The sequence below is a fragment of the Thalassophryne amazonica genome, chromosome 18, assembly GCF_902500255.1.
Source record: "Thalassophryne amazonica chromosome 18, fThaAma1.1, whole genome shotgun sequence".
NCBI lineage: Eukaryota > Metazoa > Chordata > Actinopteri > Batrachoidiformes > Batrachoididae > Thalassophryne > Thalassophryne amazonica.
The window spans coordinates 70,199,388-70,218,607 of NC_047120.1; the positions used below are offsets into that span (position 1 = coordinate 70,199,388).

A 19,220-nucleotide genomic window follows, 5' to 3' on the forward strand; every position below is an offset into this window, starting at 1 on the left:
TCCTGCAGTTTAGCTAATTGGTGTGTGTCCTCTGGCTTCATGGATAGATAAAGCTGGGTATCATCTGCGTAACAATGAAAATTTAAGCAATACCATCTAATAATACTGCCTAAGGGAAGCATGTATAAAGTGAATAAAATTGGTCCTAGCACAGAACCTTGTGGAACTCCATAATTAACTTTAGTCTGTGAAGAAGATTCCCCATTTACATGAACAAATTGTAATCTATTAGACAAATATGATTCAAACCACCGCAGCGCAGTGCCTTTAATACCTATGGCATGCTCTAATCTCTGTAATAAAATTTTATGGTCAACAGTATCAAAAGCAGCACTGAGGTCTAACAGAACAAGCACAGAGATGAGTCCACTGTCCGAGACCATAAGAAGATCATTTGTAACCTTCACTAATGCTGTTTCTGTACTATGATGAATTCTAAAACCTGACTGAAACTCTTCAAATAGACCATTCCTCTGCAGATGATCAGTTAGCTGTTTTACAACTACCCTTTCAAGAATTTTTGAGAGAAAAGTAAGGTTGGAGATTGGCCTATAATTAGCTAAGATAGCTGGGTCAAGTGATGGCTTTTTAAGTAATGGTTTAATTACTGCCACCTTAAAAGCCTGTGGTACATAGCCAACTAACAAAGATAGATTGATCATATTTAAGATCGAAGCATTAAATAATGGTAGGGCTTCCTTGAACAGCCTGGTAGGAATGGGGTCTAATAAACATGTTGATGGTTTGGATGAAGTAACTAATGAAAATAACTCAGACAGAACAATCGGAGAGAAAGAGTCTAACCAAATACCGGCATCACTGAAAGCAGCCAAAGATAACGATACGTCTTTGGGATGGTTATGAGTAATTTTTTCTCTAATAGTTAAAATTTTGTTAGCAAAGAAAGTCATGAAGTCATTACTAGTTAAAGTTAATGGAATACTCAGCAGAGCTCTGACTCTTTGTCAGCCTGGCTACAGTGCTGAAAAGAAACCTGGGGTTGTTCTTATTTTCTTCAATTAGTGATGAGTAGAAAGATGTCCTAGCTTTACGGAGGGCTTTTTTATAGAGCAACACACTCTTTTTCCAGGCTAAGTGAAGATCATCTAAATTAGTGAGACGCCATTTCCTCTCCAACTTACGGGTTATCTGCTTTAAGCTACGAGTTTGTGAGTTATACCACGGAGTCAGACACTTCTGATTTAAAGCTCTCTTTTTCAGAGGAGCTACAGCATCCAAAGTTGTCTTCAATGACGATGTAAAACTATTGACGAGATATTCTATCTCCCTTACAGAGTTTAGGTAGCTACTCTGCACTGTGTTGGTATATGGCATTAGAGAACATAAAGAAGGAATCATATCCTTAAACCTAGTTACAGCGCTTTCTGAAAGACTTCTAGTGTAATGAAACTTATTCCCCACTGCTGGGTAGTCCATCAGAGTAAATGTAAATGTTATTAAGAAATGATCAGACAGAAGGGAGTTTTCAGGGAATACTGTTAAGTCTTCTATTTCCATACCATAAGTCAGAACAAGATCTAAGATATGATTAAAGTGGTGGGTGGACTCATTTACTTTTTGAGCAAAGCCAATAGAGTCTAATAATAGATTAAATGCAGTGTTGAGGCTGTCATTCTCAGCATCTGTGTGGATGTTAAAATCGCCCACTATAATTATCTTATCTGAGCTAAGCACTAAGTCAGACAAAAGGTCTGAAAATTCACAGAAAAACTCACAGTAATGACCAGGTGGGCGATAGATAATAACAAATAAAACTGTTTTTTGGGACTTCCAATTTGGATGGACAAGACTAAGAGACAAGCTTTCAAATGAATTAAAGCTCTGTCTGGGTTTTTGATTAATTAATAAGCTGGAATGGAAGATTGCTGCTAATCCTCCGCCCCGGCCCGTGCTACGAGCATTCTGACAGTTAGTGTGACTCGGGGATGTTGTACATTCAATACACGAGCAACAGCTCTGGTTGACATTCCTGCTGTCAGCATGCCAATTGCACGCTCCCTCAAATCTTGCGACATCTGTGGCATTGTGCTGTGTGATAAAACTGCACCTTTCAGAGTGGCCTTTTATTGTGGGCAGTCTAAGGCACACCTGTGCACTAATCATGGTGTCTAATCAGCATCTTGATATGGCACACCTGTGAGGTGGGATCTCAGCAAAGGAGAAGTGCTCACTATCACAGATTTAGACTGGTTTGTGAACAATATTTGAGGGAAATGGTGATATTGTGTATGTGGAAAAAGTTTTAGATCTTTGAGTTCATCTCATACAAAATGGGAGCAAAACCAAAAGTGTTGCGTTTATATTTTTGTTGAGTATATATACACATACATACATATACATACATATATATATATAAACAGATTACATACACACACTTTACACTTTGATAGTCACCCATTACAAAAAATGATTTTGCACCATTCTTAAAAAAGAAGAGAAAATGTGAGGAGTTGCTCACCCTCAGTGACAGCGTTCCTCTGACAGCCACCAGAACAGACTCCCTCTTATGATCCAGAGCCACAAAGAAGGGGATCTCATAGATCTGCACCAGAACCAGCTCATGTAAACAACCAGCAGAACAAAAAAATGCTCTGGGTTCATTCAGGAACCCGAGTGAAAGTTTTCCAATGTTCCCACCTGGTTGTGGAAGCTGACGTAGATGAAATCTCTGTAATGTAAACCGGTGCTGAGCAGGATGGAGGAAAAATGGCAGCCGAGGTGGTCGCCTCCTACGATGTCGTATTGAGCAGAGCGACTCCGACAGCTGACAAAACCAGACATTTTTCCTGATTAAACAACCACAACCAGCTTCTGACTGTCAACTCTGAGCCGCTGATGATCGTAAGAAGAAACACTGTCAATAAGAATGGATTTTTTTTTGGGGGGGGGGGGGGGGGGAGACTTCGAATACAAAAGAAAAAGTCATTAGTCATTACAGCTATAAAATTAAACTTTATTGATGCTTAAAAGTTTTTCTTGGATTTGCCATTTATATGTCATTAGCTATTCAAAGAGTTAACTGATTTTCTTTTCATAGAAATATTGTATTATTATGAGAAGAGGAAGCCATTAAATTTTCGTGCCGTGTCAGATGAGACTTGGAGATCAAAAATTTGCTCTTTCGGTGAACAAGGTCCCTTGAGCGATATTGTTGCATTTTATTTTTCTTGTTTGTTCTCCCACCTATGAGCAAATCTGTCAAAAGCTGCACATGGACCCAAAAAAAAAAAAAAAAAAAAAAAAAAAAAAAAAAAAAAAAAAAGAATATGGAGGATATCTAAGTGGTGTGCTAACATTTTAAGACTTGAGAGTTCCTGGAAGTGATAGAACTGATCACAAATGCATCTCGTATTTTTCATGTGGCTTGCACAATTAAGCATCATGTAAATGTCATCACAAACCCTGACAGTTCCCCATTTTCATCGAACTCCTTCACAACACACAAACTAGAACTTGGAAAAAAATTTCTGCCACGTTTGAACTTTTATACCACTCTTACTGATCCAACTTGAAGTCACTGATGCGTAAAGTGGGAACTTGTGGACTGTATGTTGTAAGTGATCAAGTTGTAACATCAGTCACACATTTTTGTAATTACAAGAAAAAGAAAAATATTTTTCTTAAAATTTTATTTTGTGTTTATTAGTTAGATGTCTTGAAAGCATGTTAAGTGTTTTTTTTCTGTTTTTACTTGCAGTAGTTTGAAGACTATTTTGGATCAAAGCTCACTAGTACCAGTTAGATGCTAAATGTCCACTACAGCACAAAAATGCAAAAAGCTCGAGGTTAATTAACAATATTAAAATGTCAAGCAAGAGCGAAGTATAACTCACCATGAAACTGGAAACCTAATAATTAATAGAATTGCAGCTGTGCAATCATTTATGTCACAAAACCCTCAAATTTATAACGTCAGTAACGATGGATTCGCCCTATCTAGAGTTCTTAAAAACTATCAACAATAAGCCAAAAGCACGTTACCTCTGGTGAGCCTTCAGACAGATGCTTTACCAACTCAAATAGTCAAATTTAACCTCTTACCAGTCTCCGCTGAGTTTGCAGGGTCCGGTAAGAAGATTGGAGTAAACGTACAAGGGCCAGCCATAGACTGCTGCAGCAAACTGCATACAGTGGGCTGCTTTCTCCAGCTCCGTCTCCAAGTCCTCCCCCTTCCAAATCAAAACACACATACCGATAATAATAGTGGAACATTTTTCCACAAAAACATTCTCATCAGACATCAACTGGCTAACCGTAGCACTCACGATGGGAGAGGAAGGGCTGTGGGTGACGATAACCTCCGGGTCTTTGCTTCGCTCCATCTTATCCTGCTCTTGGTGCAGCAGAGCCAAACCAGCAGCGATGTCACTGGGAACCAAGTCTGTGTCCTGCAGCACACATGAATTAAAGCATCTTTCAGAGTGTCATGACTGACTGACAGGACCCAGTTGGTTTGAGCTGGGTGAAGTGGAATGGTTGCAACAGGCTGCAGCAGTAGAACAACAGAAGCCTGTGAACTTTGTAACAAGTCAGAACATTTCCTCCTGCAAAGACTACAAACACAGAGATGGACAGAGGAGGATCCTTACGGAGAAGAAGCCGGCAAAGAGCTGTGCAATGCTGGAGAACGCTGCCCGGTGGCTTTCATCCTGCGGCAGGCAGCAGCACAGAAGACGCAGCCTGTTCTCCCACACCTTGACTGCCAGTGAATGAGCTGTGTAGAGGAACTGGGTGCCCTCGCTGCTCTCCAGATCTCGCACTCCCAGCGGCTCCATAGCAGCAGGCTGGGGGTGGAGGTTACCCAGTGGGTCAAACACAAATACTACTCCTAACACCGTGAAGAGCAGGATGGCCCAGCTGTTGGGAAAAAGAAAAAAGACGCCATCAAAACATCTCCTGAGTGTCTCATGAAGAAAAATGCAACATAAAAAATATCAAATCCATAGTGCAGAAAACATACAACTTGCATTACTGAAAGTTGAATACATTATGTAAAATACTAAATAAAGCTCTGAACAACCCACCTGGCAATTACTGCTGCAATGACCACGCCCACTGTGGCAGGATCACAGCTTTGGCTATTATCAGACACCCAGGCGGCCCCCAAACAAGCCCAGACCACCTCGGGGATGTACAAAATAGCTCGCAGGTACACCAGGGTAGGGATGGCGCGGCGAGGTCCAGAGTTTGTAATGGTGCCTGGAAAACAATCATCAGTGACAACCGTAGATATTAACATGGTAAATATAATGACACAAGGTGATATCAAGAACTGATGCCTAAAAAAAAAAACCCTGATGAGAGGCACTAAACCTCCTTGAGAAAGAGCATCAGAAAAACTGTCTATATGCTTCAGGAGCAGCAAGAACCACAAAGCTTCTCCAATATAGGAGTCAAAGCAGAACCAGATGTTTTTGGTCTCTTCAGAGGATCCCTGGATACCACTTGAAGGACTTTATGTCAAACAAAACAGTTACGTAGGGAGAGTCAGATGAGGTGCATCACTTCTCTTGTGAGGGAACATCAGCTGTGACATTTTGGCTATGACGCAGTTCACTCATCTCGGCACACACACACACACGACTCAGTGTCAAGATCTTGGCAAATGTAAAAAGCGAAGGGGATTCCACATTTCACCTGGCTGGTAGACAGATGGCTACTTTCAAGCAGTGGGGAGTGACTGGATGGTTGCCATCCAGGATCCTTAGTGAGGTGGATGCAGTAACATGCCCCCAGACACTATGTAGTGGCCATGGCTGAGAGACAGCACTCAGCGGAACACCAGCAATCTCGATCACCCATGGCTACTCCCAGATCCTCCACATAAGCGGCAGTGTCCCTACTGACCAGGTCGGGTAATGTCAACTTCCTGTCCGTAGATGGTTTCCACAGTATTAGGTCAGAGACTAGCTCACCTCTTGCTCTGTAGCAAAATGAGCCCAACATTTAAGTAGAAGCTTGTTTAGCGGTGGAATGTCCCCATATATTGCCTGAGTGAGGTATGTGAGGACCACAACAGGTTCTGTATCCTTCTAAGGAGATTTGTACAGCAGCCATCTATGCTTAATGGACATTAAGTGTCCAGGTTTTTCAGCTATACATTAAAATGAGTTGTATGACTGCCTTGAATAGATCTGTTGAAGACAGTCATGGCCCCCAGTCCTGACCTTGACGGATCGACCCAGTGGTTGCCATTCTGGACCCAAAGCAGTACCATAGGTGTGCTGACATACAACCCCAGAACATGCCCCCATATGGGCCTTTCAGAACGACCCCTGTTGGATCAGAACTCACTCACTCACCTTGAGCACTGACGTAGACAATCGCGCACAGCGAGAGGATGATGAGTGCCAGAAGAACCAACAGTCCGACCAGGTAGCTGTGAAGAACTCCTCTGCCATTACAGTCAAAGCTGCCCTTGTGGTAGTTAAACAGCAGCAAGGTCACAATCCACCTGAGCAAAGACCAGAAGAACATGGACCGTTACATCACACTCATCTGGGAAACTGATGTTAAAAAGACCTTACAGAAGATGCTTAGGACTTACCAAAGCAAACGAACCAACAGTTCGAAGGCTCCGGGGAAAACCAGGGCATCGCTGGCGATTCCCCACCGCCTCCCAAACACCACCATCCCAGGCATTTTGTATATTTAAAATGTGTATATAAAGCAACTCGGAGCACGTCTATAACAGTAATTCAACTCTTAAGAACAAACACTTCCTCATCCATGACTTCAGCAAAGCAGCTCCGCTGATTAACAATCAAATGTTGGGTTTTAATGTGCATCTGTAGTTAGCAAAAAGCTAACAACAACTAGCTACTACCGCTAACCGCGGAAAATATTCGTAATTACGAGAAAACTGTCGCCTTAATGACTTGGAGTTTATGACTTGGAGTTTCGCCGGGTTGGACTAAAGGCGCTTGTCTACTACAAAGCTCCAGCACTACTCGGCTCTACTCGGTTTGGTTCCAAGCGCGTCCTTTTCTACTGCAAATAGCGCCTCTTCAACGTGGGCGGGGCCAGCAGAGCAAACAGCGGTGACGTCGTTTTATACGCGACATAAACGTAAACAATGGCGGATTCCGTGTGTTTACAGTTTTTAAGAGAAAGTTGTTGGCGGCGAGACAAAACACGCTTGAGAAGTATAGAAGACTTTGGGAATTCATACAACAATATGAAGATGAAGACGAGAAGATACAAGCTGCTAGAGATGAAGAGACAAAGCATGACGGTAAGCTAATTGTTAGCTTCCTAAATAGCTCGTAAATAAGTAATAACTGCAGGCTGTCGCTATTAACTATTAAAATTGTGGCTGTCAAAATAAAGCGTTAGTTTAGATTAATTACAGCACCTATCAGGCCTTCAGTCACACTTTGCTCCGTTTTGTTTTGACGTCAGTGACTTGGTCTGTAAATAAAGACGTATTTCTGAGAGCAATAAACGTGTTAATGTCAGTACTTTTTTTACCAAAGTAACTTGCTTTGATAACTTGTTAAATCTCAAATGTGGGAGTTTGTGTGTTTACTGACGTTCACGCACAAAATATTAATCGTTTTAATGACCGTTAAGTAACGTCGTCACTGAACTCGAACATTAAAAACGTGTTTTTCATCCAGATTTTAATGTTCAATGGACAAATTTAAAATATGAAATCTATTAAGATAATTATTAAATAAGTCATATTGTGCAGAAAGAATCAGCCTCCAAACTCCCACAATTCTGTTTTTATAGACATTCTTTATAATACAGCCTTTTATTGTCATTGTACACATAAATACAATGAAATTTGCCTGCATTTAACCCATACAAATTACACTTAGTTCTCCCAATTTAAGATCAATTTACAGTTTGTTTAATACCCCCTTGATATGTAACAGAAATAACCCTGATCCTTTTTTACCTGATTATTAAGTGCCCCAAAAACACACAGATCTGAGTTTTTTTTTAATATACCTGCAATTAAATGATACATTTAGGTTAACTAATTACAAACCCTGTAATCAATTACATTATATTTTAAATAACCTGACAGCACTAATTAAAATATGTATGCTGTGTGTGTGTTTCAGATGGTTTTCTCAGAGTTACCGCTGTAAAGGTGCATGCCACAGAATGGGACACCTGTCATCATCATGTTATGTTTCACTATGAATTTTGAATAAATTTTTGTACTTTTTGCTAAAATGTCTCCACTTTTGTGGAAGTTTGATTTGTAAAAGTTACCAAGGTTTACTGATTTAAAGGCTAACAGTTTAAAAGCTGTTTAAGCATAATCCAGTAGTAAAATAAGTTTTACATTTAATGGGGTCATAAATGTAAATTGAAGTAAACCGACAGTTAAACTGGTTATTCAAAATTCCTTGATGTAATGGTGCCTTCACTGAAGTGACTAAACCTTTTTATGTTAAATACCATTTGGTAAAATCTCAGTTTAGACATGCTTATTCCAGCATCTGTGTAAAGATTCAGCCAGGTGTAGTGTGCAGTGAACTTCTGGAGCGGCAAAACCCCAAATTAAAAATTCTTAGAAATGAACCTTCGCCTGAAATGACAAATTATGATACAGTCACATGAGTCAAATTGTTTACTGCAACAAAAAAAAAAGAGCAAATACAAAAAAAAAAGAAGAAAAAAAAAAAGCACAACACAAACTATACAAAAGTTTCATGTGTCTGTAGTCTGGGGTGGGGGCACAGGTCACATGCCCCAGTCACGCATCGCGTGCACAAGGTCACCCAGCATGCCAAGATATGCCTGATTAAATGCAGCTTCCACCACCGTTGCTTCCTCAAGGATCAGTCAGATGTGTCGATCACACTGGGCCCAGTTCAGCTTCAGCCTCAATGTCACTCAAGATGGACAGATTCTTCTCCTGGAACAGGCTCCTTTTTCTCTTGCCTGGACAATAATGAAGGTAGAAATGGGAAAGCAAGTTTATAAATAAATAAATAAAATAAAAACACACAAAAAATTAAAAACCTTCAGTCTCTGTATGATCATTCCCCAGAGTTTCAGTTATCTTGGTCACTTTGCATAAAAATGATCTTTCAAAATTATCCTCCAACAAATCAGACCATTTGGAGCACCATTTTGAAAGAACATGACTTTTATGCAAAGCAACCAAGATAACTGAAACTTGGGATTTATTACAATATTTATGGGTTCCTGGTTTTTGTTTTTTGTGGGGGTGGGGTCATCCTGTATAGATGGTATTTGGGAAAGTTAAGGTGATGTGAGACACGTTATTCTTACTAGTGATAACATGTTGCTGTGTGGTGCTGGACGTTGATACAGATGTTGAAGCTGGTGTTCGAACCCTCCTCGCTTATGGAACGGGATTCTTCAACAAAAACACAAAATGGCAACATGTCAAAAAAAAAAAAACATCACAGTAATGGCACTAAATGAGTCAAATGTACACGTTTGTTGTCTTGCTGACTTCAGGTGTTTTTCTGTCAGAAGTTAATACTTTAAAGCGGAGCACGGAGTTAGCTAGCTCGCTAGTTAGCAGTCAGCTAGCTCACCGTGTCCGCATACATGAGACAACGATGTTACTTTAACAAAAGTTTAGACTCGCAATCTTCGTTTGTTAAAGTGGGCTTCCTACCAATGGGATAAGTAACATTAAACGGTGCTTTCTTCTTCTTCTAATAGATTCCGGCAGGTTGTACGCTGGCATAGCATAATGCTGCCCCCCACAAGTAATAGTTAAATACTTTATCTTATGTTAGACTCAAATAGAGGTTGGTGGAATGGAGGAACTTAATCACAGCTTTGTCCACTAAATGCGAGTAACCGCTCTCAGAAAAAAATGACCTAAAAGAAAACAGTGACAACCCGTCTGGATGTTTTCCAATCACTTTTAAATATGCTGCCAACCCACAATGCCCCAGTCTCAATCTAATTAAATTGACTTGATCCTTACGATAGGATGAGGAGTCTCTTATTTTTAATCGAAGGAAACGGTGCTTTCAAGCAGACTACAGACACAAAAACACTTACCATCCGTCGCTTCTAACAAAGCCGAGTCGCGGTCATCCTGCCTCCGGGTGTTCGCCGTTCGGTGTCCGTAAACGGCGTTCCTGCGGTCGAACCATTTCCAGCCCTTACGGTCCGACCTACTTCGGTTGTTGTGGTCCTGTAATCACTTTTAAGCTTTTTCAGCTGCTCTCTGCGTTGCTGTAATATCCGGTGAGCCGGTGTCACGGTCTGAGATTACCACCAGTCTGAATTTACCAGGTAAAATTAGACTGTAGCAGCCACAGTCTGAACTTACCACCAGTCTGATTTTATCGTCTTGGTATATTGAGACGTGTGTGTTATTGACCCTGGTCCAAATTTGCCAAGCAAATATATTAGATAATTTTTTTAATTGGAACCACAAGTAAATCCTGTCACTTTCTATTGATGCTTATTGATTTAACCATTATAATTCTGGTTACTAGTTACCTAGCTAGTCTGAAATTTCCAGCCTGCAAGTCTGAATATACGAGGGCTGTCAATAAAGTAACGGTCCTTTTTATTTTTTTCAAAAACTATATGGATTTCATTCATGTTTTTACGTCAGACATGCTTGAACCCTCGTGCGCATGCGTGAGTTTTTCCACGCCTGTCGGTGACGTCATTCGTCTGTGAGCACTCCTTGTGGGAGGAGTCATCCAGCCCCTCGTCGGAATTCCTTTGTCTGAGAAGTTGCTGAGAGACTGGCGCGTTGTTTGATCAAAATTTTTTCTAAACCTGTGAGACACATCGAAGTGGACACGGTTCGAAAAATTAAGCTGGTTTTCAGTGAAAATTTTAACAGCTGATGAGAGATTATGAGGTGATTCTGTCGCTTTAAGGACTTCCCACGGTGCGAGACGTCGCTCAGCGCTCTCAGCCGCCGTCGTCAGCCTGTTCAAGCTGAAAACCTCCACATTTCAGGTTCTATTGATCCAGGATGTCGTGAGAGAACAGAGAAGTTTCAGAAGAAGTCGGTTTCAGCATTTTATCCGGATATTCCACTGTTAAAGGAGATTTTTTTAATGAAAGACGTGCGGACGGGTCCGCGCGTCGGGACGCAGCCGCCGCGATGCTCCGCCACAGGAAAAACACCTCTGTTGAAAGCCTTAAGGACAAGTTGGAACATGTCCTGCCTGTTAAACAATTTCTCATATACTCACTCCACTGAAAGCCATCAAAAGCCGCCTGGATTTTACAAATGGTTATCAACATGGAGGTGTTTTTCCTGTGCCGCCGCAACGCGTCGGCTGCGTCCCGACGCGCGGATCCGTCCGCACGTCTTTCATTAAAAAAATCTCCTTTAACAGTGGAATATCCGGATAAAATGCTGAAACCGACTTCTTCTGAAACTTCTCTGTTCTCTCACGACATCCTGGATCAGTAGAGCCTGAAATGTGGAGTTTTTCAGCTTGAACAGACTGACGACGGCGGCTGAGAGCGCTGCGCGACGTCTCGCACCGTGAAAAGTCCTTAAAGCGACAGAATCACCTCAAAATCTCTCATCAGCTGTTAAAATTTTCACTGAAAACCAGCTTAATTTTTCGAACCGTGTCCACTTCGATGTGTCTCACAGGTTTAGAAAAAATTTTGATCAAACAACGCGCCAGTCTCTCAGCAACTTCTCAGACAAAGGAATTCCGACGAGGGGCTGGACGACTCCTCCCACAAGGAGTGCTCACAGGCGAATGACGTCACCGACAGGCGTGGAAAAACTCACGCATGCGCACGAGGGTTCAAGCATGTCTGACGTAAAAACATATGAATGAAATCCATATAGTTTTTGAAAAAAATAAAAAGGACCCTTACTTTATTGACAGCCCTCGTATGTCCCACTTCAAGTTTTCTGAATCCAAAGTGAGTGGAAAATGCAGTTATTTCAAAATACGTCTGCTCGGTTGAAGAACGCCGTAAGAAATCGTAATTCTAGACCTCCCGGAAGTTGACCGTGAAAAAAAATCGATTTGCGCATGCGCGTGGTAAAATGAGACCGGCACAAACTCAGACCACGACGGGCGCGGCCAAAGGCTGGGAGATTTTCTCATTTCGGATCGCTTCATCCACCTCTCTGTATTCTCTCCTCCGCCACCAAACACAAACGTCCGTAAATCATCCACAGACCACGGTGTGGTTTTGTGCGAGTTAAAAAAAAAAAAACGCCGTGAAAGGAACGAAAAGGACGGTCGCTGTAACGCTGCTGTGACTATTTAAAAATGGCGGTTTTGATTTTCCTCCCGGACGGCGCACTCATGACTCATCCAATGACGACATTCTCTAACCAATCAGTGGCCGGCAGCCTGTTGACATCACATTTTAGCATCGGCTCGGCTCGCTTGGAACCGCTTCTGAGCAGGTACTAACCCTAAAGGAAAAGCAAAAAAACGAGTAGAGTCGAGCCGAGTAGTGCTACTTTTGTGAAGTAGAAAAGCGCCTTAGTATATGTTTTTAAAATAATAATGTCTGTTTTGTTCAGTGTCCATCAGAAACAGACACTACCTTCTTTTTCTTCTTCTGCTTTTTCTTATTCTTCTTTTTTGGCGTTTAACGGCAGCCGGCAACCTTACTGGTGCATTACTGCCACCTGCTGCATCAGTCCATTGCAGTTGTGCAAAATCCTCTTGATAAGCCTGGTATCTTTCGCGTATTTGAAAAACCACGACTTCCCCCTCCCACTTGACCCCATGTCCAAAATACTGCCCACAGAAACTCTATCCACACCTGTCCTTCTAAATTCTTCCCCTGGTATATTTCTCATGAGGACATGCTGCAGACTCTCACGAGCGCCACGAGTTTAGTTTATATCAAGTTAAAAGTGGACACTCTCATTTTGGCCGAACAACTGTCCAGTGACTATATTCTGTGTTAGTACGCGCCCGTGTTGTGCCAAAGTTCTTCTCCCCGTCAGAATTTGGATCCCCTGGCGCGGGAGCGCGCACTGACTCAGTGCAGCGCTTCCAGACGTTCTGCAACTCTTTAAACCATCTCCTGCTGCTCACAGACAAAAATAACAGCATGTTGGTTGTTCAATTTATGACATTAAAAATACGTTTCATAATCTTTTGACGACGTTTAATGCACGCGTGTCTACACGTCGATTACACGCACAGACACACAAACGGTGTCCAACATAAAAAAAAACGCTGAAGAGGTGTATTAAAAAAGAAAACGCTGTAACCCGTTTATATGTGTAAATAAATAAATAAATAAACACGCTGTAAGACGTTTATGATCGCACCACTGTCAAGATAATTCAATGATTTTCACTCTTATTTCAGTTCATTAGTTCATTCGAGATTATAATATGAACAGTTATAAACTGTACACTCTTGTACTTGTCTGTGACTTTTTCTGTTTTAAATAAAAGATAAGCAGACAAACGTGATGTGGGTGATGGTTGTTTTGGTTTACAAGAAATAACATTCAGCTTTTACACTGTAGAAAAAAAATCCAGTTGTTTTTACAGAAAAATTCTGTCAGCTGTGGTTTCCAGGGGAATTCTGTCAAAATTACAATGAACATGTAAATGGTTTGCACAAACATTTATGTAAATTTTACAGTTTAAACCTGTAATTAAAAAATATGAATCTGTAATTTTGACGGTCTTTTCGTGTTGAATTGGCATGGCCATGCTGATATGACACTTTTTTTTTCTTTTTTTTTTGTAAAATTTACAAATATATTAAGTCCCTTTGGCTGCTCCCATGATTTCACTAAGGGTCACCACAGCAGATGCAAGGAGGGTCTGCATGTTGATTTGGACCAAGCTGTACACCAGATGCCCTTCCTGCTTTAACGTCACATTACACAGTGAAATGTGGCAGGGGTGGGGTTCGAACCAGGAACCTTTGTTACTGAAACCAAGTGCACTAAACACTTGGCCACCACCCCTGATATCTGTCTGTATCTTATAGATTAATAAGCACAGTAGCTTTGTGGTTAGCACATGTTGCCTCAGAGCAAGAAGGTCACTGCTTCAATTCCCACCTGTGGCCTTTCTGTGTGGCGTTTGCATGTTCTCCCCATGTTTGTGTGGGTTTCCTCCAAGTGCTCCGTTTTTCTCCCACATTTAAAGACATGCAAGTTAGGTGAATTGGAAACTTTATACATATTCAGGTCTCCCTTGCAAAAAAGATCTTGATCTCTCAATGGGACTAACCTCATTTAATAAAGGTTGAATTAAAATTGCACCCTACCATCAGATATTTCAACTTCATATATACCTTAGCTCATCCACAATTACAACCCCTGGCAATAATTATGGAATCACCGGAGAGAGAAAACTGACCCACCTTTCGTCAAAAAAGTGACAGCTGCCAATCAAAATCGGCCACGTCACTAAGCCCCGCCCCCTCTATGACGTCATAGCCAATCAGAATCGATGACATCACTATGTCCCGCCCCTAAGCCCCTCCCCTAGTCCCGCCTCCAAGCCCCGCCCCTTATGACGTCACAGCCAATCATAATCGATGACGTCATTATGCCCCGCCCCTAAGCCCCGCCCCTGATCCCGCCTCCGAGCCCCCGCCCCTTATGACGTCACATCCAATCAGAGTCGATGACGTCAGTATGTCCCGCCCCTAAGCCCCGCCCCCAGCTCCTCCCCTAGTTCCGCCCCTGGCTCCTCCCCTAGCCCCACCCCCAAGCTCCTCCCCTAACCCCGGCCAAGCACCGCCTCCAAGCCATACCTCCCCTCCCACCCAGGGTCTAATATTTTAATGTCACTTTATTTCATGAATTAAAGAACGATTAAAAATACCTAGATCTTTTTAATGTATTAAAGAATTAACTAATTCTGAAATAATTAAACATAAATCAGTGTCTATTATTTAATGCCCCTTTAATATTTTTAATTCTTAAATTATTACGTTTCCTTTTCTGTTTTTTAATTCGTAAATTAAAGAAGGGGGTACAAATAGCCGTCTCTCGGCTGTAAGTCTTTGCAGCAAGACGGTCAAATACCCACGCATAGAGCCGCTCGCGGAAACATGACCCCACGGCTGTAAAACCTGTTGCAGAGCTGTGTCTGTGTGAGTGCGTGTGTGTGTGCGTGTGTGTGTGTGTGTGTGTGTGTGTGTGTGTGTGCGTGTGTGTGTGTGTGTGTGTGTGTGTGTGTGTGTGTGGCGGGACACCCGCTGAGCGGAGATGCTGCCCCGAGGTGATGAACCCGAAGAACAATAAACAATGCTCCTTATCACTCACGCCAGATGATGTTTTCTTTTAAGATATTAGCCGATCGATCATGGGGCGCGGGACACCCGCTGAGCGGAGATGCTGCCCCGAGCCCGAACAATAAACAATGCTCCTTATCACTTACGCCAAACGGTGTTTTTAGAGCAAAAGGTAAGGAATTACGCCCCGCGGACGAAGAAGGGTTTAAAAATCCCCTTTCGACGATAGAGTGACATACAGCATTCACCATGGCGAGACGAACTCCGATCCTCCGCTACATCTGCGAGACCCCGGTTAACATCACCATGACAACAGAAGGCTCGCTTGCCCCAAAAAAAGCGAGAATGTACGTCAGCCGTCTGAGCCAGCCGATACCGGAGGAAGATCTGACGTACAGCCTGGAGGGGCACGAACGTTTAACTTACACGTTCGACCCGTATTATGCCCAAGTAAGTTTCTTCACTCTGACCGAGGGTGAGACTGCCACTCGAGGAACCCCACGGGTGGCGCTTACTTCCGCCGATTGGGGTGTCTTCTCCGCGGCGGCGGGCTCGATGATTCGCGACACGGTCAACCCTGAACCTCCAGGAGATCGGACGCCGGAAAAGAAGAAAACACGCTTCCAACTCACCTGGCTCAGCGCCCAGGGGCCTCGCTATAGGGTGATATTCCAGCGTGGACCTCCTGACACTGTCTCTGAGGGTGAAATTAAGTTGGAGCGGGTTAGTGCCAGCGGCCACGTCAGAAGCGTCACAGCTGCGGCTGAGAGCTGGCATGAGATGTTCAACACCTGCAACGACAGGATTACGGGCCTCTTTACAAGGTGCCTGGCCTGGAGGGACGTTATCGAAGTCCGAAAAAACTTGGCCCCTCTTTTTACTTAAAAAAAATAAAAAAAAAATAAAATAAAAAATAAAATAAAAAAAAATAAAAAAAATAAAAAAACTCTGACGTAGCTCCTCCCCGCATGCACGGGGATTTCTATAAAAACCAGGGGACCACATCTCATTCAAGCATCGGACGACGAACCAGCATGAGCTCCTCAACCTCTCCCATTGCAGCGGCCGACGACATCGCTTGTGACTGCGCGCTCGACTGTGGAAGAGACCGGCCCTCCCTGAGCCAGGCTTCACGGACCCGCGGTGGGTACGAGAGCCCGTGGGGAGTTCAGCTCGAGGCGGTCTGGGGCGAGATCCATCCTTCTCACGCGCTTTCCAGCCCGGGAGGCGTGGGGTCTCTTCCCGCTGTCACGGAGGCCGCGAGTCCGCGGGAGGTACAAGACCTCGAGCCGGCTGAGAAATACGCCACATCTTACGCATCTGACCGGCCTGACGGGTTCCTGTCAGAGGAATTCCTGAAAACGGTGAAAGTCGGCGTGGCACACTTACTTTTGGCTGTGATCAAAAGTTACAGACAAAAACTCTGTTACGGGTGTGAGATCGATCACCCCAGCCAGCGCCAGCACGAGTGCCTGGACCCGTTAAATGAATATTTCTTTACCGGACATTTTGAGAGATTAATGGTGAGACTCTGGAGACCGACCTTCATCCCGGCTGTGGTAAAGCTCCTAGCCCAGCGCTTCCTCAACCCATCGGCTGCGAGGGTTCAGGGGGTGGTAGAAAACATCCTCACTGAGCTGAAATACACTGATACTTTTGAAGCAAAGATCAACGAACTGTACACATGTTTCGGTGAAGACGCAGATCTCGACCTGGAGGGGATGGTAGCCGTCTATAACCCAGACGACTGAAGAAAAACCTGTTGTTTTTTTTTTTTTTTTTTTTTTTTTTTTTTTTTTTTTTAAATATCATTATATTGTTTTACAGTCATGGGTAATTGTGTGATGATTCTCTTTCAAAGTTTGCGGGAAGTTTATATTATACGTGGACTCTCGTATAAGCTGGAGCGGGTAGTCATTCGCAGGCTGGAGATCCCAGACGCCCCGCCTTTATGCGCTATGGAGAGGGTTTTCGACGTTATCAGACGTCGCCCCGGGCCCGGAGTCTGGACAGATCATATCTACAGCGCGGCTCTCCATTCATCTGAAAAATCTCTGTACAACGTATTACTGAAAATCTCTGTTTTGACCACTGACGATTTTACACGGTGTAATACGATGCATCTGCTTACATTATACACTCTGTTTGTGGATGTGATAGCGTGCCGGGTGAAACAGATGGGGGTGTCCAGAGGGGAGATTGTTCCTACACTTTTACAGCTGAATACTGAAATAAACCGTAAATGCGGGGGAGATGTATTACTGAGAGTTTTCCAGTTTTGTACGTGAACGTATGCTTTTTTCCTTCACGTATGCTGTGTTTAATAAACATGAACAATTGCTTTTTTCTCTGTGTGTGACTTTAATGAATGTAATAAAGCACATATTCTAAACCTTATACGGCCTGTGTTCTTTCCTATAATATTGTTGAAAAAGGGTGAAATGTTTTTCATATTGCAAGACAGAGTCATACAAACGAGGTTTTGGTGGAAAAAAGGTGCTCGTATGAATTAATGAGGGGTTTTAACACGGTCTCATTAAAAGCTCGAGGCTGCTCTGTGAGCGCTCTCCGCGGTGCTGAATCAGAGTTCAATTTAACGTTTCCAAGAGCTCCTATTTAAAACGTATACTTTTTTCCTTCACACATGTTGTGTTTAATAAACATGAACAATTGCTTTTTTCTCTGTGCGTGACTTTAATGAATGTAATAAAGCATATATTCTAAACCTTATACGGCCTGTGTTCTTTCCTATAATATTGTTGAAAAAGGGTGAAATGTTTTACAAATCAAATTTATATAGCGCCAAAACCACAACAAAACAGTTGCCTCAAGGCGCTTCATATTGCAAGACAGAGTCATACAAACGAGGTTTTGGTGGAAAAAAGGTGCTCGTATGAATTAATGAGGGGTTTTAACACGGTCTTATTAAAAGCTCGAGGCTGCTCTGTGAGCGCTCTCCGCGGTGCTGAATCAGAGTTCAATTTAAAACAAAAGACTAATATTTATGGTCGCTAAAACATATAAAAATGCAAAAGGACTATCCGGTTCATCATTCTGAAGAGATCCGTCTTAAAAGATGGGTGATGAGGGTTTAATGAAGGATGTATATTATAGTCCGGTAAATCCGGGGAGTTTTGGAGGGCCGGAGCGTTTACGCAGGGCTCTGCATGATCAACACAGCTCTAAAATTCGTATGAAGCATATCAGAGATTTCCTGTCGGGGGAAGATGCATACACATTACACAAACCTGCCAGGACGCATTTTCCAAGAAATAGAGTATTTGTCACAAACCCGCTTAACCAATTTCAGGCGGATTTATGCGACATGCAGGGGTTATCAGATTTTAACGACGGGTACAAGTACCTGCTGACCGTTATCGATATCTTCTCAAAAAAAGCGTATGCCAGACCTCTGAAGTCAAAGCAAGGGCGCGAAGTCTCACAGGCCTTTGCCTCACTCTTAAAGCAGAGCGGGGTGCCTCTGAAGATGCAGACTGATGCCGGGAAAGAGTTTTTTAACAAATCGTTCAAGGATTTAATGAAAAAACACCGGATTCTACATTTTGCCACCGCAAGTGATCTGAAAGCCTCGGTTGTCGAGAGGTTTAATCGCACGCTAAAGACGAGAATGTGGAGATATTTTACTGCTAAAAACACGAGAAGATACATCGACGTCCTACCGTCTTTACTCACGGCTTATAACGAGAGTTATCATAAAAGCATTAAGATGAGGCCGAATGAGGTTAATGATCGAAATGTCGATCAAGTGTTTCAAAATTTGTATGGGGCATCCACCCTACGCAGGAGGCCTGTGAAGTGTAAATATAAGGTCGGAGATATAGTCAGGGTCTCCAAGCTCAGGGGAGTTTTTGATAAAAAATATGAACAAAGTTTTACGGATGAAATGTTCACGGTGTCAGAATGTATACAACGTACGCCGCCCGTTTATAAATTGAAAGATTATGACGGTGAGATCATTGAAGGCTCATTCTATGAACCGGAATTGCAGAAGGTTAAAATAGCAAAAGA

The 19,220-nt window shown here is 42.7% G+C and overlaps 1 protein-coding gene across 1 annotated transcript in view; it reads right to left on the minus strand.

Annotated features, from left to right (window-relative positions):
- The window catches only part of daglb (diacylglycerol lipase, beta), an 18,808-nt gene extending 11,784 nt beyond the window's left edge, over positions 1-7,024 (minus strand). Inside the window, exons 1-8 of the mRNA XM_034194221.1 lie at positions 6,569-7,024; positions 6,324-6,475; positions 5,046-5,220; positions 4,611-4,878; positions 4,287-4,409; positions 4,063-4,190; positions 2,659-2,785; positions 2,480-2,563 (exon numbers count right to left, since the gene is read on the minus strand). Of these exons, the coding sequence (XP_034050112.1) occupies positions 2,480-2,563; positions 2,659-2,785; positions 4,063-4,190; positions 4,287-4,409; positions 4,611-4,878; positions 5,046-5,220; positions 6,324-6,475; positions 6,569-6,663 (1,152 nt within the window). The 5' untranslated portion in view covers positions 6,664-7,024. The remainder of the gene's footprint in view (positions 1-2,479; positions 2,564-2,658; positions 2,786-4,062; positions 4,191-4,286; positions 4,410-4,610; positions 4,879-5,045; positions 5,221-6,323; positions 6,476-6,568) is intronic.
- Between the last annotated feature and the right edge of the window lie 12,196 nt (positions 7,025-19,220).